Raw genomic sequence first — 27,412 nt, forward strand, 5'->3', positions numbered from 1 at the left:
GCAACATCTCTGAAAGTAACTTGATCGCCTTTCACTCTTTGGACCAAGTTCATTCCATCAACCACAGTAACAGAGTTTCCTGGGAGTTACTCTTCTACTGCTACATTTTTCTGCAAGGTTGTGGCTAAAGTAGCTTTATTTGTCTTTCTCAGCAATCTTTCTGGTGTGGACAGGGCCCCGGGCAATGGTCCAAGGGGATAAGAAAGGATATTCTCCATACGTAGACTGCACCCTTGTGCCATCACTATGATGCGTCCAAACAAAGACCTGTCTGCTTTCAAGATGATCGCCTTCCCATTTGATTTCACTTCTCTCTTGTTACACATATCACTGAATGTTTTCGGCTTGTTGGTTTTCATTGGGTCATGGAATTTCTTTGCTGGTGGGCCTTCCTCTAGTCTCTCATCCTTAAAGGTTGCATAGCATTGCTCACCAATCTCTTATGCCTTCTTCAGGTTGGAGGCAATATCCTTGGGGGCTGCCTTTGCCGTAGAGATGCTAATGAGATCCCGCTTCTCTGCAAATGGGTTGACCCATTCATGTATGAGGCTAACCATTGCTGAAATGGCTTCCTCATCTTTCTGGATTCTTGGCCTCTATAACTCCGCATGACAAAGCTTTGACTTGTCGCCTTGCACCATCTCCCTTAACTGTCCCCCGAATGCACTGCGGTGCTCAGCTGTTATATAGTAACGCTTGATAGCTCCAGCATTCAGGCTGAACCATGATGTGCCTCCAGGAGTCTGTGTGTCTTTGCTCTCTGTGGCTTCAATAGCCTGGTCCACAGGGATCTGCCCAGAGGGGTTGTTACTTGACAGCTGCACTGAGAATTGGCCTGACTTGAAGGCCTCATACACAGAAGGATTCTTCTCTGGGAAGTTCATCGTCTGAGCAAAGTAAGGGGACAGGTACCTGGCATAATTCATCTCATCATAGGCAAAGCACCATGGGATCATGGTTCTTATAGCATGGAGGTTACCATGCTAGCTACCACCGCTGCAATGCTATCACAAATTTTCTAGCACTAGGGGTGTATACCTCGCCAAAAATCACTATAAGAATTATTCCCCCCAGATGGTACCTCTGGCCCAAACTTGGGATCCTGGCTCACAGACTAATTGTTATTTTTCTCTATGTCAGATGAGAATATACAAGGCAATGTACAAATCAGTGTAGGACTTTTACAGTGAATGGTGGGAGCTCGGGGAGTGTTATAGAACACAGGGACTAAGGAGTACAAGTACATGGGTCCCTGAAAGTGGCATCAAAGGTAGACAGGCTGGTCACTGAGTACAGACCTTGGGCTGTTGTAGCTGTACAAGGTGTTGGTTTATGATGACATTCGTGGGAAACGAGGGCGCAGATTCCTCTCTTATTTATTTTACAGCTGCACGGACTACACAGGAAATTTTTACATGGCTTGAACACCGCAGCACTCTTACATGCTTTTATTTGTAATATGTGTATTACAGCGTTGGCATTCGGGGGCCAGCAGTTTATTAACATTGGGCTACCGACTTCCATTCTCTGTTTATTGTTACAATTTATAATCGTGTTGTAACTTGAAACATCTGACGATGTAAATATGTTAAAGCTCTTAAAATGTTTCAAAGTAAAGGTTATGGTACATTTATTATTTAGAAAATTTATGGGTTATATTCATTAACGCAAAATTACAGGGTATTTCACATTTCTATTAACATTTCAAAATTTTTATCGTAATTTCAAAATTGTGGTAGCATTATATAAAAGAAAATTGCAGCTGCACGGCATCAAATGCTATGTGTACTGGCGCATTTCAGTTATTGCGCAGCCGTGCACCTGCTTAGCTTAGAACAGTTCATGAAGAATTGAATTATGTGGAAAGGTTGATCAGATTGGGACTTTATTCATTGGAATATAGGCAAATAAGAGAGAGTAAGCCTATTGGCTTACATATATGGAGTGTGGTGTTCTTTTATGCCTGTGTATGAATCTTTAAACATTTTTATGTGTTCTGGACATGCGAAATATGTTTTTCCAAACCATCTGTAACACTCTCAGCCAATTATTTTCTTACAGAGCTAGTCTGTTCATATAATCAGCCATAATTACTGAACTGCAATCTCCAATAGCTCTTAAATTCCAAATTAGTTCTGAACTTTCTTCCCTTAACTTTCCTCTGCCCCATCTTTTCCTCCAGTCCCAGTCCCTTACAGCTTTAACAGTTCCTTCTAATCATTCCCAACTCCCCCTCCACCCACCAAGCCCAAGGGATCAGTCCTCAGTAGAGACTTCCACCTTGGTCCAACCCATCTAAGTGAATTCTGAGTCTGATGTGAGTATTTCAACTGCTCCCTCCACCTCTGTACACTTTTTTTTGGATCAGTGGTCTTCACTTCAGATAGCGATTCTTTCCATTTCCTGAATTCCTGATTACTCTGACCTCTTACCGTTTCAAGATCTATTCATTGTAAACTACTGATGCAACATTCAGTACCTTCATTTTCCCCCACTCCACCAACTCAAACATGTTCCCTTCTGAACACAACACTACTTTCACAAAAAAACCAACACTAGTATTGCCAGCAGAACCAAAGAATGGGATGGAGTTGTGGTCAGACAAGCTGATATTATCTCACAAATCCCAGATGTTAGCTCTCAAACACTTACTTCCTTACCTCTCTCTCTGGATCATGGCTGCATCACCGAATCTGGCCATTAGCTGCCAGATAGTTACAGATCTCATTTCCTTAGATTTTCTCTCCAGAGCTCTCAGCTTTGTAGTCTCCCAGTTCTGCAGAGCTGCTTCTATCTTATAATATTCAAAAGCAGGACTGTTCCAGCAGACTTATTGTTTCAGCCAGCTCAAGTCCTGCAGGATGTATTTCTTCCTATATTGACTTCATTCTTTCTCTCTGAGTCCAGACCCTTCCTTCCTTATATCTGTGATATCTTTGAACAGCAATCTCCCCTCCCCCCAGCACTCTGATATTTTCCAATTACCTGGTTTCAATCTGCTCAACTGTGCTATAGATATTCAATTCTTTCCATCCGACAGGTGGATGAACTGAAATTGAAATGCTGGTGTGGATTTGTTTTTTTTAAGAATGATTATGTGTTTGCTAGTCCTTTGGCTTGGTGGTAATGTGATGTAACTGGGCATGTATGGTAGGTCTTTACGCTTATTTTAACTGTACATACCCAAGAGTTATGATGGAGATGTTTGGGGTGTTGGCTAAAAGATGAGATGCACCAGTATGTCAAATTGTATGTAATCTTACTCAATAAGAGTTATGTTCTGAAAGGAACATGTTTACGTAAGGGGAGTAGTGAAAAAATGAAGATGCTGACTCATCTCAAAGTAGATTTAAGAATATAGTTATCAGTAAAATGGACTTTGTAATGTTAAATTGTATGACAATCTGGCCATTTCAGTAATCAGTTTGGTACAGCTTTGTTGTGTCCAAATCAAGTGCCTGACTCACTATTTTAGTTTATTATTATAGCTTATTAAAGATTTTTGGCACAGTTGAATCATCAGCATGCCAGAAATGCTCAGTGTCGTATAATCATCTCTGACAATCTTCTAGTGGATCAGAAAAAAGCAATAGGTCACCTCAATATAGTGAATGTTGGGAAGTGGGTTTAACAAAAAAAAGGCCAGATACATTACGTAAGGAGGATAAAACACTATTAGGAAAATAAAATTTGCAGACCTTTAAAATAAGAAAAAGAGTGGCTCAGAATGCTGTCAATGTGTTGTGCAATTTTCAGCAAGTTTAGGTTGATTTATGCACCATTTACCTTTGCTGCAAACACTGTTATCACATAGTAGATGGACGATCAGAATGTTGAATTATATTTTGTATTTTTAAAATTATAAATGTTACCATTTTTTTGAGCTGCAACTCTTAAGTCAAAGTTTTTCCATCAAAATTTGAATCAGGGGTTGCCAAACTAATTAAGCTTAATGGAATGATATGGCAAAGAACTAACTATTGCTTTTCACTCAAAGCAATAATTTTTAGTAATACATGAAAAAGAGTCTTCTGCAATGTGCAGTGCAATGGCCAAGTGATAGATGCCAGCACGGCCAAACCGAACAAATGGAAATTGCCTGCTTAAATGGAGGCAAAATTCAGGATTTTGCTTTTACTTAAGCTGTCAAACATAGATGTCCTGGGCTTACTGAATGAAGAATTCATTTCTCTCCTGGACTCTACCAAGCCAAGTTCAAGGCACTATAAGGAATTATCTTTTGGATCTCGAGCCAGGTCAGCCATCTTCAGATGTCATGACCCTGTTGGTTTTATTGGAGATTATAAAGTTCTCAAAAAGATAATTTTTTTAAATGTTGATTGATATTGTCGATTTTAAATGTTTACCTGTGTGTTATGTTTTTAGTTTCATTCATTATCTAATCTCAATCCAGTCCACCCAGCTGAGAATGGGTCCTGGCAAAAATGCTGGAGGTTAACCTTGCGATAGACTAGCATCCTATCCGGAGGGGAGTTGTAAACGTAACTTTGCTAGATCAAATGACGAGAGCACAAAAAGATTGTTACTTATCTTTTCACCCGTTTATTCCTTCGAGCTGAGCCGGCGAGTGAACTTGGACCCGACATCAGGGAAAAAACCTTTCTAATCTCCCTGGCGGTTCTGCAAGTTCACTGCCTGATGTTGGAATTGTCAGAAGTTATAAGGCCACCGATACAAAAGAACAATCAGTTTGATAACTATTCTGGTCAAGTCAATGGACAATTGATACAGAAGTACAATCAATTTGTTAGACACTCCAGCCACCTTAATTAAAGAAAAGAATATCCTACCTGGTTTGCTGGAGCCACAATTTAATTACAAAGGTAAGAACATCCGTCAAATTTATGCTTTAATTAAGAAAGGAATGTTCTGTCTAATTTCCATCAGGTATTGCTTTTTGTCAAAATCAAAAGGTGTGAAAAGCCCAGAGACATCTATGTAGATCTGGGCGAACTTTAACCCTTATCTTCTCCAAAGAAAGCAGCTGTGAGACGTTATTCAAACACACTGCAGTCACAGACATAGTCAGTACTGAATCCATTGTTTACAGGAATCTTGAGATTAAACTTTATCGGAGTCTCGTACTCTCAGTCGCTTCATGCCACGGAAACCAGCATAATCACCGGCCTGGTGAGCCTATAAGGCTCGGGACAGATTTTTAACTTCAATTTAACTAATCTCAATAGCTAAATGTTTGTAAATGTAAGTGACAGACAAATAGAAAAATCAGAGAAGGAATTGGCTATTCGGCCTTTTCAGTCTGTTCTGCCATTGAAAACAATCATGCCTGATTCAGTATTCTCACTCCCTTTCTATACCCTTTAATGTCTGTTGTGTCGAGAAAGTTTTCCATGTACTTCTCAAATATATTCAGCTGCTTGGCTTCTACAGCCTTTGGAGCTAAAGAATTTCACAGATTTGCTACTCTATGGCCAAAGAGTCATAAATATTGTCCCTTGAGTTCTAAGATTGTGACACCTGGTTCTATAACCAGCCTCCCCTCCATTGACTCTGTCAACACTTTCTGGTGATTTGCGAAAGCAGCTAACATTATCAAGGACCCTAACCCTCCTCCACCTCCCCACTCACTCACCCCTAGACATTCTCTTTTTCCTTCTCCCACTGAGCAGGAGATAGAAAAGTACAATTACTTTTTTTTTCTTGTGATGCTACACAGCCACTCTCATTAATAAAGCATCAATCTTAGCATTGGTATTCTGTGGCTGTCTGTAAGTAGATGAATCTCAAGGTTGTATATAGTAAACATACTTTGATAATAAAGTAAATACGAGGAAATCTGCAGATGCTGGAATTTCAAGCAACACACATAAAAGTTGCTGGTGAACGCAGCAGGCCAGGCAGCATCCCTAGGAAGAGGTACAGTCGACGTTCACCAGCAACTTTGATAATAAAGTACCTTGAGCTTTGAAGTTTGAACTTGTAACTTATCATGGTAAAGGGGTCAATTGAACTAATCAATAGTTCGTTTATTCATCATTTATTTCTACTCAAATTATTACAGCTGCTTATTTTATTGTCCTCTCCTGAGCAGATTTTGTTAGTGAAACTTGTTAAAAGTGTGTGGTGTATCAACAGTGAAGATGTTTTCAGTGTAATAAAGAAATACAGTCTCAGGAATTTTATTCTGCACACAGTTGTTGATGTTTTCTATGGGACTAGCTACTTTCAAGTGGGAACCTGTTTGCAAAATTGTTTTTGAAGGATCTCATCCACAATACAAAAACAGGATTCACTTCATGTTTCTCAAGTATATATGGAGTAGGAAGGATGGGAAATTGCATTGTTGTATCACAGATTTCTTTACTTATCGAAATTGCTCCTCACTTTTCCTCAACAGTATGGGATATTGCTGAAAGTCACATTTTCTAAATTGCCTTCAGCTGGGGGGTGCTCTCAATTTTGGGGGCTGAATATTTCTCATGGAGATGAATTTAAATTTAGGAAGTGGCATTTTGAATTCATTTGAATTTAAAACATTATAGCACAGATCAGGACCGTCAGCCCTCTATGCTGATCCATTTTTCTATCAGCCACATGCCTAAGAGTTTATTTAAATGTTGTTAATGTATCTGCCTTTACAACCACCCTGACAGGGTATTCCATGCACTCATCGCTCTGTGTTTTTAAAAACTTGCCTTGATGTTCTCACCCCTCCTCTCCATACTTTTTTCCAGTCACCTTAAATTTATGCCATCCATATTATCCTTTTCTGCCCTGGGAAAATGTCTCTGTCTATCCACTCAATTTGCTTCTCTTATCATCTTGTATACCTCTATCAATCAACTCTCAATCTCCTTTGCTCCAAAGATGAAATCCCCTAGCTCGTTCAACCTCTCTTCATAAGACATGCTCTCTAATCCAGACACCTTCCTGGTAAACCTCCTCTGCACCCTCTCCAATGCTTTCATATCCTTCCAATAATGAGATGAAGAGAACTGAATACAAAACTCCAAGTGTGGTCTAACCAGCATTCATCGAGCTACATCATCACCTCACAGTTCCAGAACTCAGTGCCCCAACTCATGAAGGCCAACACATCATATGCCTTCATAACAACCCTATCAACTTGCACAGTAACTTTGAGGTATCTGTGCACATGGACCCCAAGATCCTAATGTTCCTCCACACTGCTAAGAATCCTGCCATTAACTCTGTATTCTTCAAATTCAATCCTCCAAGGTGAATCACTTTACACTTTTACAGGTTGAGTTCCATTTAATGCTTCTCAGCCCAGCTCTGTATCCTGGCATTGTCCCGTTGTAACCGAGAACAGCCTTCTACATTATCCACAACTCCACCAACCTTTGTCATCTGCAAACTTGGTAATTTGACCTTCTACTTCCTCATCCAAGTCACTCATAAAGAACAATTTAAGTTTATTCTTAATTAGGCTAAAGCAAAAGTAAATCTTGCCTTTAATTAAGTGGACGGCAATTCAACTTCCAATCCTAGTTTGTTTAACTATTTTACTGATGTAAAGAGTTGAATGTTATCTGTTGCTTTGAAATATAATACTGGATCAATCAAATCTTCAAATTCAGTTGGAGTTTAGCCTGGATAAGTGTGAAGTGATTCAGTTTGGAAGATTGAATTTGAAGGAAGAATACAGAGTTAATGAATGTTTTCTTGCTTAAAGTGCAGTGTCAAATTTCATTAATTTTTCAAATTTATTGGATTAGACTGACAATATTAAATCATCTTGCAGAAAAGACCAGTTACATCCCAAGATTTTCTGGAGCTGTGTACACCTTTAGCACCTTTTCCACATCTATCATGAATGTTGATGGGTCCTCTTACAGAAATAATAATTTTATATTGCAAAATTTTGACTTGGTTGCTTTGAAAATGGTGCATGGGGGATTAGCCAGGAAGATGGATGAAGGAATTGAGGAGAGATGAAAGAATCTGGAATGTGTGGGCCACATACGGTATGTCTAAGGAAAGATTTAGCAGAGATGTTGTGGCAACCCACTTTCTAGCACACACGAACCGGCTCACAAAACAGCGCGTGCAGGCAGAGAGGCTGGCCCCGAAAAGGGCGCCAGGCCATCTTCACCAGCAGGGGGAAAATCCCACGCGCGGAAAGGGTCTGGGAATATGCATTCCCCACAGCAGTCCCGCCCAGGGAGGGCGGGAACAGGAAGGCTTTAAAGCAGGCTGCAAAGTTTGAATAAATCTCTTTCATTGCAACTCTAACTTACCGACTACGTGTGGTTATTTTAGCGCTGTGTGTAGCACACCGCTACAATGTTCAAATTATCAGTACCTGTAGCGGAATAGCTGAGGAGAATCTTGGAACTGGTGAAAGACATAATAACCAGAGAGAACAATTTTAAGAATTGGCAAAGGAAACTTTGGTTACACAATGGAGTTCTAATTTGAAAACCGTTGTTGGAAAGAATGTTGGATGCAGGAAATGTCTGTATATTTTAAGAGGAATAATCTTTAGGACTGGAAAATAAGTATTGAGTTGCTTTTTCACGTAGGCAGTATGGGCTCAATGGACCTTCAGTGAGATGAGATTCTGTAATACTTGTGGAGACATGTATTTGTGAAACAGAGACATCTCTTTCTCCTTTATATAGGGAGAGAGAGAATCTGTGGTATGTCAAATACCGGGTGAACGCGTAGTCTTTGGGGTAACTGTAAGTCTGTGTCTTTGCTGTTGCTTTGCTCACATTTGAGTGCTTGGTGGCCGGTTCCGATGCTTTTGCTGATGGGGGAGGGGGTTAGTTGCTTGCTGCTGTTTGTGTGCAGTAGGGAGGAGAGCTGGGGGGGACTTTGGGGTTCTAACATTTAACTGTCATTTATTCTTTGGGGCACTCATCTGTTTTCATGGATGGTCGCGAAGGAAAAACATTTCAGGATGTATATTGAATACATTTCTCTGACATTGAATGTACCTTTGAAACCTTTGACTAGCAACGTTCTTATGGGAATTTTATTTCAAGTGTCTTCCAAAAGGAAGAACATACCGTGGTTCCTTCCTTTGAATCTGGAAAGCTCAGGTACAGATAAAGTAAAGACCTCTGGGAACATACAGGGGAATCCATGCAATTTATTTTTGACTCATGCTCCCTTTTGTTGCTACCTCCACCAATCTCCTACCCAAAGTTTGCCCTGCAGTTTCTTCATTGTCCCCCACCTAATTTCATTGTATAAATGTAAAAGCTGAAATGGTAGAAATAACCACCAGCAATGATATTAAAAGGTATAATCTTAGCTACTAGTATGCTTTGGCGGTTTGCCAGAGAAAAAGGTGGAACTGTAAATGGTATAAAAGCAGCACTGGCACGTGGCTTATACTGGCAGTATGGCGCTTGCCGGAAGATCCACCTCACACTTTTAGAAATATAGCCTGCAGGCAATGAATTGCAGCAGCTCCAAATTCTGGTTACCATCACAACATAGTACAGTGAATTGAATTTGAAAATGCACTTATTGTTACTATGGTATTTTCACATTGTACCTTCCTTCTAATTCTATTCCATTTTAATTAGTGTGAATTCCAAAACTTTATTCATGTTCTCAAATGGCAGTGCTCCAAGTTCATTTTTGAGCCGATATTTTCTCAATCATATGCAGAATTCAGATATCTGAAAAAACACACATCAGCTTAATCTACGATGTTTAAACTTTTAACTCTGTTCATATTGTGAGCTTTTTTGTGTGTTGTGTCATGTATTGAATGATCAGTGATACTGAAGAATGGAATGTGAACCCTAAAACTGAAGTTATTGCTAAATTTTGATAACTTGGGTAGGTTTTCAGTTGTAATTTTGTTTTAAGAGGTGTCAGCTCAGTGTTGTTAATTACAAAGTTCCTGACACTTTACATACTTCATACATCTTTAAATGAGATCATAATGTTAGTAGCCTGCTTTGCAGGAGTGCCAGCAAATACAGTACATTGAACTCTCTTTCCCTACTTAGGTTACACCAACAGTTGTGTTTCATGTAACACTTAAGTTGTTTCATAGAATGTATCAAGATAAATTATGAGGGATCTATACAATTGTGCTACAATGAACGAGAGTTCAAAGTAACTGTAGCAGAAGTTTACACCTGAAGTCAATGTTTCTGAATTATCTCTGACATGCGCTTTATTAAAAACTGAAAAGGAACTTAAGTTAAAAAATATAGGTCCTTGAAACTTTTTAAAAAAACAGCAAAGGATGTAAATACTCAGCAGGCCAGGCTGCACCTGTAAGAAAAGAAACAGGGTTAACATCTTAGGTCAGAAACCCTTCATCAGAATTTATCACTTTCTGACAAAGGATCTTTGACCTGAAACATTAACCGTTTCTATTTCCAGAGATGTGGCCTGACCTGCTAAATATTTCCAGTATTTTCTAAAAAGAAACATGATTTATTAATTTGGCATTTCTGAAACAGACTCATAATATTGCTGTGGACACATCTTCAGTGATGTTCCTGGAATTATCGGGTGTTTCGGGTCTTTCAACATCATACAACCTCCTCCAGGTGACCCAGCTGGGGCTGATCAGACCCCAGCTTGTGTCCAGATGGCTAGCTACGAATGACTCCATGGCTCCCCTCTTTTGAGCCACAGCCATCTTGAGGCCCTCTCTGCCGCATCGGTGGTACTGCGGATGGCTCTCCTCTTCCTCACTCCCTCGATGCCCAAAATGCTGAAGGCTCTAACTAAGGAACAGGCTGCGAATCCCCTACAACCAACCTCCACTGGGAGACACCTCGCTCTCCATCCAGCCTGCTGACAGTTGCTGACTAGTCCTGCGTACTTGGAGAGCTTCCCTTCAAAGGCCTCTTCCAAACGATCTTCCCATGGGACTGTCAGCTCCAGCAGCACCACTTGCTTAGTAGACTGCGACATAAGGACAATGTCTGGTCGCAGGGTGGTGGCTGCGATATGGTTGGGGAACTTCAGCTGTCCTTCGAGGTCCACCAACAGCTGCCAGTCACTTGCAGAGGTCAGAATGCCTGCAGATGTTCTTTTGGTGGGTATTGGCTGCTCCCCAGCTCTGACAAAGGCAATGGTCTGCTTGGAGGGTCGGGACTGCTTCGCCCACTCAACTCCTGCACTGACGGCTTTGGCGATGGTCTTCAGGACTTGATCATGCCTCCATCGGTACCGTCCTTCACCAAGTGCCCTTGCGCAGCCGCTGAGGATGTGCTCCAGAGTTCCTCACTTGGAGAACAGTGGGCACGCAGATGACTCTGCCTTGCCCCATGTGTGCAGATTTGATGGGATAATAATGTACTGAATAATTACTTGATCTTGCATCTTAGGTACCTTATTGGTTTCACTAAATTTTTCTTTGTTAAATTATGGTTCTATTTAACTAAGCTATTTGTATGGTGTACAAGTCATTTGGCTGGTTACCAAAAGGCATGTTTTAGCAAGAGTCTGGTGGATCACTCAATTTTATGAGCTTTATTTGTTATGTTGCTAACATATGCTAAAAACCTACATTAGAAATTGTACACCACCCCTCCGCCCCATAAAAATGTATACTACCTGAGGAATTTGAAAATCAGTTTGTCTGAGTTGAAGCAAGTATATCATGTTGTCGCAGGAAGTTAGAATCTGACAAAATCTACAAACTCTAGTTTTGCTGCCTGTGGTTACTAGAACTTGAAGTATGAAATGGTGCCTTCAAACCTATACTTTTACTTTCTGAAAAGTAACATGCATTTTCCTTTATTGGTTACAAGTTTTTCTGCTGGGCTCAATACTCTTTGCATCACAAGTTGGCTAGCAACACAGATAGAAATGGGAATTCACGAATGTGGGCACACGAAAAACATAAGATGCTAAAGGCAAACATCATTAGAACCACATAGAGAAGCAAACTATGGAATTTGACTGCTTTTAGCCTGTTTCGATCAGGAGTATTTTAGCATGAACGTTAATACAGTGGATTCCGGTTAATTGGGGAAGCCACTTATTTGGGACAATTCTTAAAGAACAAAAACTAATCAAGAAAATTACCAGGATTCCCTTCATTTATTTGGGACACTATGCTGCTTAACTGGGGCAGGAGACTGTTGCCAAACAAATTCTAACTGGAGTTAGTCTCGGTCATTAGAAGCTACACCATTCTTCAAGTGATCCGTTTTTAAATTGCATCATTTGCATGTATTTGCATTCAAAAAGCAGTGTTTTTTTGTCACTGATAGTTAGTGAGGAATAAGCAGTAAAACAATTCAGAACTGTTCTGCTCAGTGCGTTTTCAAGCATTCAGGCTTGGAGATGACAGAAAATGGTCAGGAGTGAAAATGAGACAAATTCACTATTTCAACAAGTTAGGAGATGTGAAGAATTTGAAGATATCGACAATCATCTTGAATGCTTGAATGTTAGAATGAAAATTAAGATTTGGCGGATGCTCATCGATAGCATTGTATGAAGTCATATGCACTAAGTGCGATAATTTTGTTTATTGTGTGCATTGGATAAATTCCTCTGATTACTATTAGGAACTAATGTACAGTTTAATTGTACTGAAGCAGTATTGGTAGTGTACTAATTTGTTTTATATTTCATTCAAATACATAATTTGATACTCAGTTTATCTTTGTTTCATATACCTCTTTAACTATTTACATCATACTTCGGCTAATTGGGACAGCTGTTTAAAGGGACCAAAATGTGCTGATCTTGATGTGTCCCAGTTAACCAGAATCCATTGTGTTATTTTTTTAATAAAATGCAGTGCTCTGCTCTAATAAAAGTTGAATTGAAATTGTGCACAGCTGTGGACATAAATTTAAAAGTGTTGATGAAAAAATGGTTCAATTACACTTTTCTTTATTTAATATATGGGATTCCCTGAGTTAATGAAAGGGTTAGGTTCATTTAAAAAATCCATTCTCTATGTAAAAATCCATAAATGGCTTCTACAGTAAAATCTCATTTTTCACCAGGATACTGCTTGCTGTGAATGGTAAGAAAAGGATGCAGAAGCTAGTCAATCTTCTCTTAATAAGAATGCAGTTAATCAAAATCAAATGTACTTGTTTTGACTAGCCAAGATTAACATGCCATTCATTTAATTTTGTTGCTGCCCAGTGGATCAATGCAGATGCTCAAAGAGAGCTCTTTGTTTTTATCACCCATTTAAAATATTTACTTCACAGCCTTCTGCCTATTAAAAATACCGTTAAATGTTACTGGCTTTCATGGACTTGAGTTTGAAAGCCAGATTCTAAATATATTCCCACCCTTCACTGCAGTGAATTAATAAAGTCCTTTGGTATAGCAAAGATTGGTTAAGTGAATTTTGAGTGACTTGAGGGATAACTACCTTTTGAGTATAGCATCTTCAAAATGGATATTTCTACATGAAGAACTTTGATTGCAAAGTTGGTGGAAGCATTGACTAAAACTGAACACCAGCCTAGAAAATGGAGCACCTAGCATCTGCAAGTCACACACATAAGCCACTTCAGCTTATATTTTAATAATGTACAGCTGTAATTATTTCCTGTTGAGCTCTTGCCCATCTTAAAATTGGACTGTGCACTTGCAGCTATATTTACTCAATCGTGATAAAATGTTTCCCTAAAATCATACACATACTCTCAATGATATTTTCAGTGTATGGTATTTATTTTCTCTTATTACTGGCATAAATTGAATAAAAGGGTCCTTCCGTGAATACTCACAGTTGAACCCAGGAGCATATTGTGAGATTTTATTGTTTTAAAAGAGATACTGCTGTGAAACTGGGATATTTGATCGATGCCTTTAGAACTTGCACAGTCATCTTTCAGAATACCTTGACTGTACCACAATTGGCACACATGCTTTTCCAGCATTTATAATTTGTGGAATCTTAGTAGTGACATTGCAGTTGACAACCTGTTAGTGCAGGCTTTGCTGTGGTTATCACTGGCCAGGTAGAGTGAATCAGAAGTATAAGCGCAGCACACAAAGATGTGTCTTTCTCAGAAAAAGGCTGCTTCACAGTCTTCGGCATCACATACTGCCCTCTTATAAACTGTCTCTTTGCAGGCTTTGGTGTTTTCAATGATTTCCTTCAGAAACCATTATTTTTGACTCAAGATTCCTCCACTCTGTTCTATTTCATCTTTATAAAATGTTAAGGATCTAGAGGGGGGTCACATTTTCCATAAGATCATAAGACATAGGAGAAAAATTTAGGCCATTTAGTCCACTGAGTCTGCTCCGCCATTCCATCGTGGCTGATTTATTATCCCTCTCAACCCCATTCCCTGCCTTCTCCCCATAACCTTTGACATCCTTACGAATCAAGAACCTAGATATACCCAATGACTTGGCCTCCATAGCTGTCTGTGGCAATGAATTCCATAGATTCGCCACCCTATGTCTAAAGAAATTCCTCCTCAATTTGGTTGTAAATGAATGTCCTTGTTTTCTGAAGTCTGTCTTATTTTCTGACAGCTTTAGAAATCCCTCTCTCAGAAGCAGAACAAGCAAGGGAGATGAACTACAACGCTGTAATCAATTTGGCATCAAGCATCTTAGACAATAATGGCCAGACAACATGGCAGCAGTGGTATGCATTTATAATTGTTGAGGCCAGCATTTACAAGGTTTTCATATGTCAGAGGAAACAAATTTCAATCAGAATTAACTTTGTACTTATTCAGGCATTGCAATGCCATAGCCCTGGTATGATATATTTCTGCACCATTAAGAATGTTATTTTCACAAAATGAGAGTCCATTTCAGCAATGCTGACCAGCTCACATCTCTGTTATGATAGGAAATGACACCAAACATAAATGGAGTGTAATATATTTTCTAAAACTTAAAAACCCTGCATGTATGTTAACCTTATAAGTGAACCTAGATGTTACAGCACTGCAGCATTATATACAATAGCTGACTCCTTTCACTTTGAGTCTATGCAGATTTCCTTTGTAACTCACAAAATGCTCTTGCCTTAGACAGCCCAGCCTCTGACTGCTGTGTAGCGTCAATTGAAGTAGCATTGTTAGCTCTGGGTTTGAGTGAGTGTGCTGCCTGAGAAGCAAAAGTGACAGGAGAACTGATGCCCTTTTGAGGGGACCTTTTAGATTCTGCAGAACTTGCTAGCAGATGATAGGGCCAGGTATCTGGTCCTTTTCTGTCTTCATTCTTCTCTAAAGGAGCCCTCTATACAATTGTGACTGGACAGTGCTTATGATTATGAGATGTGAGTAGGGGAATATTCTTATTCCAACAGATAAGCTTCCATATGTTTTTTGTAGGAGTGATCTGCCTGGATAATCCTCTCTGCTTATGCAGGAGAATGATCTGTTGACATACAGCATGTCCCTCAAGGTGCATTTTTCATTTCTATGGGAACATGAAACCCACTCCCTGCTGGTTTGAAGCTCTACCAATTGGACATAGACGTATGTAAATTTCTCTGGTGATACAGCAGAAAGTATTCTGACTGTTGGCATTGCAGCCTGGTATGAAGGCTCTGATGCATAAGATCGCAAGAGGCTGCAGAGGGGTATAGACTTGGCCAGCTCCATCACAGGCACAACATTGCTCTCCATTGAGGACATATTCAAGAAGTGATGCTTCAAGAAGGTGCATCCATCACTGAGGATCCTCACCATCTGGGACGCACTCTTTCCTCATTACCACCATCGTGGAGGAGGTACAGGGGCCTGAAGACAGACACTCAATGTCTTGTGAACAGCTTCTTTCCCTCTGGCATCAGATTTCTGAATGGTCCATGAACACTACCTCATTATTCCTTTTTTTAACGCTATTATTTATTTTGTAGTTTATAGTAATTTTTATGCCTTTGCATTGTTCTTCTCCAAAGCAACAAATTTCATGTCATATAAGTCAGAGATGATCAACCTGATTCTGATATACTGTATGTAGCTGGGTCAAAATTAGATTATACAGACAGACTTTGTGTGACTCCTGCCTATGCTTGCACAGTAGTTGTAACATGACTTGGAGTCAGTGTGAAAAGGGATCCCTGTTAAGGTTTTCTTGAAGAACAAGTGCTTTAAAAAAAAGTATTTATGCCTCAAGAAAGGAGGTAGAGTACTGGCATCTTGACTCTGTATAATCTCCTGAAAAGCATAGAGATTATTCCTCTCACAACCTCCTGCATTCAGTCAGGCAGACCTGACAGCACATAATGCCATCTCAGTTTGTATTTGTATCAGCCTTGTTTTGACAATTGTGTCCATCTAGTCTAACTTTCTACCCACATGTATGCTGGAAATATCAAGTGCAATGACGAACTGTGTTTACCATCAAATTCTTGTCCTTATTACACCACCCTGTCTCCAGTGTCTCCTGCATTCATCTGCTTGTGCCCCTTTCAATATCTCCCCTTCCTCCACTGTGCCTTGCTGCCTCTTCTGTCCCCTCCTTAAGTGGAAGGAAAAGGGGCAACATTTGCCAGTATCTTGCAAACACCACACATGAGCTGTGACAAAACATGTTCACAGTAATCCTGTAGCCCAAACATAATTGTTGATCAATTCAAAGTGGTTGCAATAAGCAGTTTGTGATTATTCCTCCAGCATTTTGTATGTGTTGCCTGTAATAATCAGTTTGAAGTTTTGCTAATGAAGGCAGATGTACATGAATGGCAACAGATGTACATGATGTTTGGGCCATGTTGGCACATCATTCTTAGGATAGTTTCCACCACTATAGTTAGCTATTAATCTTGGTAGGGTCTCCTTTGTGTGGATGGACTCTTTCTCACTACTTTTACTTGGATGGAAGAATTCAAAGGCATTGAGTAACCTTTTCTTTCGTGATCAGTGTAGTTGAGGAGCTAGAGTATCAAGTTGGGATGAAAGCAAGTTTCAAAGAAAGGGAAGGAGGTGAGTGTATGTGGAGTAATAGGAAACCGGTCAAGAAGGTTGGAAGGCAGAATTGAGATTAAAATATAGTGACTAGTCTAAGAATTGGTTACCAGCCAGAAAGTAAAAAGTGGGAACAAACTGCACTTTTTCACATTGGTAAGCTATGACTAGTGGAGTTAGTGGTTGTGGCTCAGATGTTCATAATTCTTATTAATGATTTGGCTGAGGGGACCAGATGTCGTATTTTCAAGTTTTCCGATCATACAGATCTTGGGGGACTGTGAACAGGGAGAAGGATGTACAAGCTTCAATGAGATATGGATGAACTTGAGTGAGTGTGTAAGCATGTGGCAAATGCAATATAATGTGGAAAATGTGAAATTCACTTTCTTGTACAAAGTATTTTTAAATGAAAATTTGGGGTAATGTTCATTTTCAATGTGTGTCTTTGTACGTGTATCACAGAAAGTCATGTTTCGATGCAGTAATTAATTAAGGAAACAAATGTTTTTTTAACATTTGTGATGAGAGGATTTGAGCATGAGAGTAAAGTAGATTACTGCAATTCTAATGCATCTAGATGAAACTGCACCTTCTGATTTATGTTTTGTTTTGGTTTCTTATCTTTTTTTTAAAAAAAGTATTTGCGATAGGGACATTCCAGGGTTTTCAGTGTAAGGAATGATTGGGTAGATTGCGTCGAAGGGTCTCAGCTCAAAACATTGACTGTACTTTTTTCCATAGATGCTGCCTGGCCTGCTGAGTTCCTCCAGTATATTGTGTGTGTTGCTTGGATTTCCAGCGTCTGCAGATTTTCTCTTGGTTAAGATTGGGTAGATCAGTTCTGTGTTCACTAGAGCTTAGAAGTACAAGACAAGATCACATTGAAACTTAAAGGGCTAAGGAGTACAGAATCAGGGCTCATGGTCTCAAAAAAAGAGGTAGGTCATTCAGAATTGAGTGAGGAGAAATGTCTTCATGCAGAATTAAATATGTGTAATTATCTCTACCTGGGATAACAGTAAAGACAATCATTCAGTTCTTTCAAAACAGAGAGTGATAAGATTTCTGAATAGGAATAAAATTAAGGGATATAGTGATAGTTTAAGAGAATGCTGATGAGATAGAAAATTGGACATGATTCTAAAGATTGGCAGAGCAGAGTAGGAGGACTATTTGTTCATGTATTTGTTTATATCCAAGTGTCATGAAGGAACAGTATTTAATGGTTGTAGAGCTATCTTATTTCTTTGTTTATTGCCAGATCATGAAATGTCTAATTGCTCCAGATTTTGGGGGATTATTGTAGGTGATAAGTATGTTGGGTATCTCCTGCCACTTCTTTCTAATTGATTGCTTGGAGGATCTGCCACCACTTCTCTCCCCTGCACATAATACCTTCCTCTTGGCCTCTGGTTTTTCCACCAGCACTTGTGTTGAAAAAGCAAGCTCTCTTTTTTTTTACTATTTTAGCCTTCTTTCATTGCTGCCATTGTTGTGTGTTTTGCTGTGTGGCCATGTGGGAAGCGGTCTTCAGGGCTTAGAGCATGGTGAAGTATCTGCAGATATGCCAGGTAGGTGAGGTCTGTTCAGAAAGTATGTGGGTCCTGTTTCAGCATACAGTGATTCTGGATGGAAAAATTAAAGGGTAGAAAGTGTAGAAACACTGAAGAGCTTTCCAGTCTTTGGTTACAAAGCAAAATTAGCCATATCTTGGCAAGATGACAGTTTGCAATCTGAGCCAGAAAATGAAGGATCTAAAATTGGAGGGAGAAATTTCAAAGCAGTAATGTTTAATTTTAAATGAATAATGTTTGCAAATCAGTTGTGCTCTTGCCTATTGGTTAGTTTCTGTTACATTGGTCATGTGATTATATAATGAGGGAGACAAACAATCTGAATACAAAATACATTTACAAAGTGATTTGGATTTACTGCCTAACACATTTATGTCATTGACTGCAATTTTGCATTTGTAATTTTTTGCAGCTATATTATTCTCATTACAAATAAATTGATTATAGTCATTAGATATTTTTTCCCAGATACCAACATCATACTGCTCACCCAGTTATCCACTGATTGCTATTTTGTCATCTGCAAACATCATATTATAAATAGGAACATACTGGGAGGTAATTCAGATTAGCTGCTATATTTTATCCTTTTGTCCCTTCCCTGTGATTATTGTTTTCTGAAATAGTGTATACAGGGTAGAAGAGCTCATCTTCACAGATATTGTCAGATAGGTAGGATGAAGAACAAGATTGTGGTTGTGCTTGTTCTTGATGAGAACTGAACAGTAGTTTGCCTAACTGGTTATTCAGGATTTTAAAAAAAGAAGGTACTATAAATAATCCACAAATCAGGAAGCATTTGTGGAAAGGTAACTTTCAAAGACTCATCAAAATTGGGAAAATGAGAAAATGGTAGTTTTGTTTTGCGGAGTTAGTAGGGAAATATGGATAGGATAAAGGGGGTAGCTTTAAAATGATAAACATAAAGTAGTCCAAGGTATTCAAGGTAATTCCAGAGAAAATAAACAAAGAAGTAAAAATCAGTCTGTGTTGCAATCAGGGATACAATTGGGAGTTTTGGGCATTTGGGTGCATAATACAGTAGAAATTCTGAGGGGTTTGGCTTGGGAGGGTGCTAATCAGAGAGAGGGTGCAGGGATGATGGTCAGAAGTTGGCAATCAGTGTGAAGGAGCCTGAGAAAGGTAAATGCAGATGGAGGACAGATTAATTCTATATATCAAGTACCCTGGGGATGTAGGCAGCAATGAGTCTGGAAACTGGGAGCAAACACTTAAGGCAGCTACGTAAAGGAAAACCCAACTGAGTGACTTTCAGTGCCTCTGAAACCTCAGCAATAGACAAGGTTGAGTCCTCTCAAATGAACTTACCTGAAAAGGCCTACCTAACTTGACAGATAAGCTCTGCTTTAAAATGAGTGGCGCACACAGTTTGATAGAACTTTTGACAACTGGTATCAAGGCATGGATTGCATACTACTTGCTCTTATTAATCATCAGCCTCTGTTTTAGCACATCTTATGTATAGAGAAACCAAAACAATTTTCTGAAATTGAATGTATAGTACTATGCCTTACCTTCAACTGTTGTTCTGGTGTTCTGACTAAAACTTTTCTAGATATTCTAGGGTTACTACTCATAGAGAACAAACCAATTTATGAAACTTGAGAATTCCATGTTAAAATGCTTCTGTGTAAATGATAGAATATTTTAAAAGTTACTTCATAGAGAGAATTAAGTTTAAATGTCACTGAAGTGTGTTTGGATTCTAATGATACTTCTAAAAGTTTTCAGTAGCATTTAAAAGTAAAAGAGGGGTCAAAAGAAAGTAAAGCTGTATTGGTAAAGATGGTGGGCTAGAAATTAGCTGTGAATACAAAAGAAGTTGACAAAATCAGTTTTGCATGATGCAGTTGGATCACTTGTGTTCAGTTATGCACATTTGAGAGTTTGCTTCATTTATCACAAGCCATTGGGAATGATGGCCATTGTACCTGTGTAGTGATGTCAAATAGTGTGCAGTGCATATTTCTTCATTCTTACAAAATTCATTTTCACATCTGAACCACGCAAATAGCATGGACCACGCACTCAAACAGGGAGTAGCAAAACCCCATGCAGCCGTTAAGTCCATCCATCTGGTCTCCCAAATGCTCATTCGTATGTATGGGCTGTATATACTTTTGGGATTCATAAGCTGTGAAATACTTGTACCCTTTTAATTAACAAATATGACACCAATATAATAAAATTTTCTGGTGAATTCTAAGTTTAAAAGGAGCAAGGAAAACCATGTGTTTAAAGTGAGTGGGCATATCTGTACCTAGTGAGCTAGATGCTGAACAACTGGGATTTTCAAATAATGGGATAATGGATTATATGGATCCCCACTTTCATCCTATGCTGAACGTTCTCTTCAGTTTGAGCTTCCAGAAACCTGGCATGTTAATTCTCCCACAGACTCGCAGTTATCTTGATTACACCACTTCCCATGCTGGCACTTGTAAGAATGCTATTCCCTTCTTTCGCTTCTTCCACCTCCGCCACATCTGTTTTTGGGAAGAGGCTTTCCATTCCAGGATGTCCGAGATGTCCTCTTTTTTTTCAGAAAATGGTATTTCCCTTTCCAGTATCAATGCTGCCCTCAACTGCATCTCCATTTCTCATACATCTGCCCTTACCCCATCACACCTCCCCAAATATAACAGGGATAGGACTCCTTTTGACCTCACCCTGTCCTTGTGTACCTCTCCATAAGCCCCTGCATTCAACACATCATTCTCCACAGCTTCTGTTGTTTCCAATGGGATCCCTCCACCACTAGGAACATTTTTCCCAACCCCCTCTCTGGCTTTATGTAATTATCACTCTCTCTGCAAATTTTTTGTCCACTTGTTCCTCCACACTCCCTAAGTGCTACAAGTGCCCCATACACCACCTCCTTCACCACTATTTAGGACCCCAAACTGTCCTTCCAGATGAGGTGGCACTTTGACCTGTTGGTACTATTTATTGCATGTGATGCTTCTGATGTGGCCTTCTCCACATCAGGGAAACCCTCTGTAGATTGGGGGATCAATTAATTGAGCATTTTTGTTCCATCCACCACAACAGTCAGGAACTCCCTGTCATCACCCATTTTAAATCTACTTCCCATTCCCACACTAGCATGTCTGCCCACAGACTCCTCTACTGCCATGTTGGGGCAAGATGCAGGTTGGAGGAACAAGACCTCATATTCTATTGTCTCTAACCTGATAGCATCAACATCATTTTCCTTATTGCCAGTAACCGCTTCCCATTGTTTTGTCTCATTTCTGTGGCCCTTCATTCCTCTTCCCACCCTTCCCCCCCCCCCCCCCCCACTTCTCAAGACCTGGCCAGCAACTCCTTCCTTTTATTCTATGGTTTATTGTTCTCTTCTAGCAAATTCCTCCTCCTCCTTCAGCTCTTAGTCTCTTCCACCTATCATTTCCCAGCTTCTCACATCATTCCCTTTCATTCCCCCCCCCCCACCTACCTACCTTCCCCCTCTCACCTGGGCTCCCCTTTTCCTGCCAGTTTATGCTCCTTTTTACTCTGGCTTCTGTTCTCTTCCTTTTCAGTCCTCATAATGGGGGTTTGGCCCAAAATGTCAACTGCTTATTGCCCTGCATAGATGCTGGCTGACCTGCCAAACTCCCCCAATGTGTTGTGCATGTTGCTCTAGATTTCCAGCACCTGCAGAATCTCCTGCTTCTCCAGCTTTAATTTTCCATCTCACACACGTGCACTGAACTGGATTGTTCTTGACTTCCTACATTATTCAGTGGTGCCCATGTAAACATGAGGACCAGGACCTCATTTCCTGCCTGGTTAGGCTGCAGCTCTTGGGACTTGGTATTGAATGTAACAATTTTGGGTAACCACTTTGATTTCTCTCTCCAGGTGTTTTTTCTATTTGTCTCAAACAGTGGTTTATAAAGTTATTATTATAGTAACAACTTTGATTTGTGCTATATCATAGACATTCCTGCTGTTTACACTGCAGCTTAACATGCTTGTTTTCACACTTTTCCAGTTCTGGAGAAGGATGTTGACCTGAAATGTAGACTGTTCTTCTCCCACTAATGCTGTTTGAGGGCTGTCAGCACTCTTTGTTTTTGTTTTGAATTTCTGGCGTCTTTGTTTCTTTGCTCCAGGGTTTAGAGTGTGTTATGCAGTATTCATTTGAGATTATCAAAAAGGCAGGGATCTAGATAGAAAATATAAAAATGAGTTAAGGTGGTTGTAATATTTTTTTTCTTTTTTTTTCTTCAGCCTTTTAGGAAGGAGTACAACTTTTTAGCTATAACAGATTTTTATGATCAGGAGTTCTAAATTTTTTTAGAATTAATTTTAAAGTTGTATCTGTTATAAAATTGGAAAATACAATTATTGCAGTTTAACACTTTTGAAGAAGAATGTATTTTGATTTTCATAGAACTTTAAATTTGAAATATCTTAAGAGGTGACAATGCTGATTTGCCATAGATTGAGTTCGTTTGTGGCAAAGCAAGCTGTAAATTCAACCATCAGTTCAAAAAAAATCTGGGCAGATACTTATTTTTAACCAGTTAATGGGGGTGGTGTAGAAGGATTTATTTTCAAGTTGAGGGAGCCCAAGACAAATGTCGTCTAACCTGTCGTAAGTACAATATTTCTACTTCACTTGGCCCAGAAAATGCCAAAAAGGGAAAATAGCAGAAAATACCTATCATTGGAACTTTATGCAGGTGATTTGTTGCAGTTGCTGCACTCTGGGTAGTAAGCTCCAATAATCTCCTAACTCACACTTTATAAAATGGGAATTTGACTTGATAAGCATACATGACAAGGAAGAACACAGATTTTCAGTGCTTGGAAAAATTCACTTCCTCTGGCTGAATGATAGAAGTTGAATTTATTTGCCGTGAAATCTATAATGGTGATGCTTTATTCTGCTTTGCAGTGGTTTTGACTATGAAATTATAATAATTGATGACGGAAGCCCTGATGGAACACTTGAGGCTGCCAAGCAGTTGGAGCAGATTTATGGATCTGATAAAATTGTAAGTATTTGGGTGGGAATGTACAATCCTTTAATTTCTAGGACTTTAACCTCTAAGAGTTTCCTCTGACAGTTGGTAAGGGACTAAAATTGTGGCAAAGTTACAAGAACAGAACATCCTATTATTTGGCATTGGTAGACAGCTTTACAGAGATATTTGATAAGGATATCACTTATCGGAAGTAGAAATGTCATATTATGGAAGTAATGACATAAGTATCAAAGGAATTTAACAAAGCTACTGAGCCATTCAAGGCTATCAATCTACAGTAGTTCCATTTGGTGCTTTTATGGTGTTGGAGTTGTTCCCTATTTGCAGTTATTTATAATTCTCTAAACCCCAAACCACAGCTAAAATCAAAAGTTGATTTTATAGCCAAAATATGTCAAATACTATTTTTTTAAAAAAAACTGTTCATTCATTATGCAAAATCAAATCCTTTTCCTTATGTTAGTTTAACTGGTAAGTTCTTCAGTAATGAATCATAAGCATCTGCAAATGGGGACTGTCTACAACACCAGATAGAACTGCTGGCTTACCAAATCCAGGATTACTGCAAAGAAATTGTTACTTTTTCCTTAGTTGTGCCAAAGTTACATTTATATAAAAGTCACACTAATAGTCAAAACTTTATTCAAACTCTTAAATGCAAAGACAGTGTATAAGAAGTGAAGACATGAGGTGATTAGTCTCGACAGACTAAATATATGGGAACAGAATTGGGCCATTCATCCCATCGGGTCTGCTCTACCATTCTATCATCATTACCTTTTTCAGCCCAGTCACCTGCCTTCTCCCCAAAACCTTTAACATCCCTATTTATAAAAAACCTATCAACCTCTGCTTCCACAGCTGTTTGTGTCAATGAATTCCACAAGTGTAACTAATTGAGAAATAATTTTTTTAAATGCCACCAGTTTGCAATTTTGAAGAAAGATTCTGATAAAAGGCTATGTAATAAGGAAATCAAATCAGTTAAATCTAGAAAGTATGTAAACCCAGTGGCAACTAACATTTAATAGTAAACGGCAGCTCTTGCACTGGATAGTTTTGGTTTTGATTAGCAAAGAAAGTATCCATGCCTGGGACTTGTGGCTTCCCTTTATTTTCTGAATCCTAGACTCAGGATCTCTCCTTGTGAGTGTTTGGTCTGTCTGTGATCCACATCCTCATGTTGTTTGATGGTTTGAAACAGAGTTAAATCTTGTTTCTAAGACGCTTTACTTTTCAGATGCTCCAGAGATGAGTGTTAGGCCAGAGAGATGACATTTTCCATAGACCTGCTTCAGTGGTGGGCAAATTGCAGTGCATCAAAGTTAACTGGGAGGCTGGAGTTGTTACGTGCCATAACCAGCCTCTCAAAGCACTTCATGTTGGTGGATGCCAGAACTACCAGGTGACAATCATTAAGGCAGGTTACCTTGTTTCTCTTTGGTACTGGGATGATAGTGGTCTTATAACAGCATGGAATCTCAGAGTGAAGCATGAAAAGGTTAAAAATGCCTGCAAATACAGTGCTTTAAAAAAGTATTCAGCCCCCACAACTATTTTCATATTTTACTGTCTCATTTTTTAAAATTTAAATTGTATTGAAGTAAGATTTTCTGAGCTAATCTACAAAACATTGTGTCAAATTGAAGAAAATTCCCAAAACCTGTCAACAATTTACTAAAAATTAAAAAGCAAAATTGTAAGTCTGAAAAAGAATTCATCCCCTTTGTAATTACTACGCTAACTTTCCTCAGGTGCAATATTACCTTATCAACTCACCCAATTTGTTCATGTAGAAAATTGGAAGATCAGTTGTTTTCAATGAATTCATAAGGATAAATACCCTCGCTCTCTGTAAGGTCCAACGGTATGGTAAATTTTCAAAGGACCAAACCAAAATGAAGACAAAAGAACATTCAAGATAGGTCAAGGAAATGATAATAAAGAAGCACAAATCTGGAGAACAGTACAAGACTATATCAAAGGCACTGAACATACCTCAGAGCTCAGTGCAGTCCATTATGAGAAACTGGGAGAAAAATATGAAACCGCAGTCACACTGCCCAGGTCAGGCTGCCCCTCTAAACTTAGTTGCCTGAAGAATAATGGCTTTTGTAAGAGAGGCTACTGTAATGCCAACAGTCACTCTGAATGAGCTGCCTAAGTCAGTGGCTGCAACTGGATATTAAGTTCATAGCTACACAATCTAAGGCCTTCCATAAAAAGAATATTTATGGAAGAGTGGCAGGGAAGAAGCCTTGGCTAAAAAAAAAAGCATTTCCTTACCCTGAAAGACTTTGCAAAGCATCACTTAGAAGCTACTGTAAAGATGTGGAAGAAGGTCTTGTGGTTGGATGAGACTAAAGTGGAACTATTTGGCCTCAATGCCAAGTGGTATGTATGGCATAAATCTAATACTGCACATCAGCCACATAGCACCATTCCTACTGTAAAGTATGGAGGAAGTAGCATCATGCTGTGGGGATGCTTTTCAGCAGCAGGGACTGGAAATCTTTATAGCCTCTGCCAAAAAGCTTAAATTGTTTTGTCACAATGACCCAAAGCACACTGCCAGAGCAAATGCAGAAGACTAATGTTATTGAGTGGCCCAGTCAGAGTCCTGACTTAAGCTGATCGAACATCTCAGGCAAAGACCTCAAGATTGCTGTCCATTGCTGCTCTCCAACTGATCTGGCACAGCTTGAGTAATTTTGTGAGGAGGAATGGACAAATCTTGCTCCATCATGTTGCACAAAGCTAATAGAGACTTATCCCAAAAGACTACTGGCTGTATTAGCTGTTAGAGGTGGTTCAACTAAGTACTGAGCAAAGGAGAGAGAATACTTTTTGAACTGTTGACACTGCAGTTTTTGAGATTTTAATTTTTCATGTTTTACAATCTTCTGTGTTTTTGGGCTCCACCATGGGGAGGAAAAGGAGCGTGTGATTCACAAATAAATACTCTCAGTTAATTTGATCAAAATCCCTGGTTGTAATACTCATGTGAACAAAGGGTGGGGGCTGAGTACTTTTTCAAAGCACTGATCTGTGCAGAATCTACGGATATGGCCAGGGATACCATCTGGGCCTGAAGCTTTCTGTGGATTCACTCTCCAGAGGACTGATCATGCATCTACAGTGGTGACTGAGTTCAGGCGCATTGGTGGCTGTCATGGTGGATGGTGACATTCCATTCCCCTTCTCTGAGCAGGTTGTTGGCAATGCTGCCTGACTTCGCTTAGTAATCTATTATAGCATGTAAGCCCTGTCACAGCTGATAGCTTGGCTCAGATTGATTTCAGACAGGTATTGTCTCTTGGCATCCCTTGTAGCTTTACGAAGATTATATTTTGATTTCTTATAAAGGTCAGGGACATCTGAATTCAAAACTGCAGTCCTAGACTTAAGGAGAGAGTGGATTTTCCAGTTTATTCGTGGTTCCTGGTTTGGGAAATCCTGGATTGTCCTCTAATATATCATCCTCAACACTTCAGTAGTGTGCAGGACTAAGACAATAGTACTGATGATACTATATTGCTAGTCTAGCTCACCTTCATTCTGTTGCAGTTGAATTATTGGCCATCACAGTATCGCCTCCATTTTCCCCTTTACCAATTGTGGTATGATTTATCCCTTTGCTTTGCATTGGTATGTACTTCATTGGTCATTACTTAATTTTTTGTTTGAAATATTCTGTTAGTTGCTTTGTAGTTGTCATTTCCTTTGCAGTTTTGATTGTTCCTTATATTGTCACTTAGCACAATTTTCAGCTCATCAATAGTTTGTCTATAATTGTTCAGGCGTAAATGGTTCAATACCACTGGGTTATTTTTTGTTCATAATTAAACTTATTTTATTTGTCATGGATTCAGTGATTCAAAATGGTGTTTACAACAGCAGTCTTAAACAGCCTGATTTAATATTGCCACTTCTAATTTATGGGTGATTGAACTTAACCAAAATTTCTGCTGTT

General features: G+C 39.3%; 1 protein-coding gene across 1 annotated transcript in view; it reads left to right on the forward strand.

The window, feature by feature from the left end:
- dpm1 (dolichyl-phosphate mannosyltransferase subunit 1, catalytic) overlaps positions 1-27,412 on the forward strand; it is a 65,074-nt gene that overhangs the window by 18,834 nt on the left and 18,828 nt on the right. Inside the window, exon 2 of the mRNA XM_072239963.1 lies at positions 23,349-23,448. Coding sequence (XP_072096064.1) covers positions 23,349-23,448 — 100 coding nt within the window. The remainder of the gene's footprint in view (positions 1-23,348; positions 23,449-27,412) is intronic.

The sequence above is a fragment of the Mobula birostris genome, chromosome 2 (genome assembly GCF_030028105.1).
Source record: "Mobula birostris isolate sMobBir1 chromosome 2, sMobBir1.hap1, whole genome shotgun sequence".
NCBI lineage: Eukaryota > Metazoa > Chordata > Chondrichthyes > Myliobatiformes > Myliobatidae > Mobula > Mobula birostris.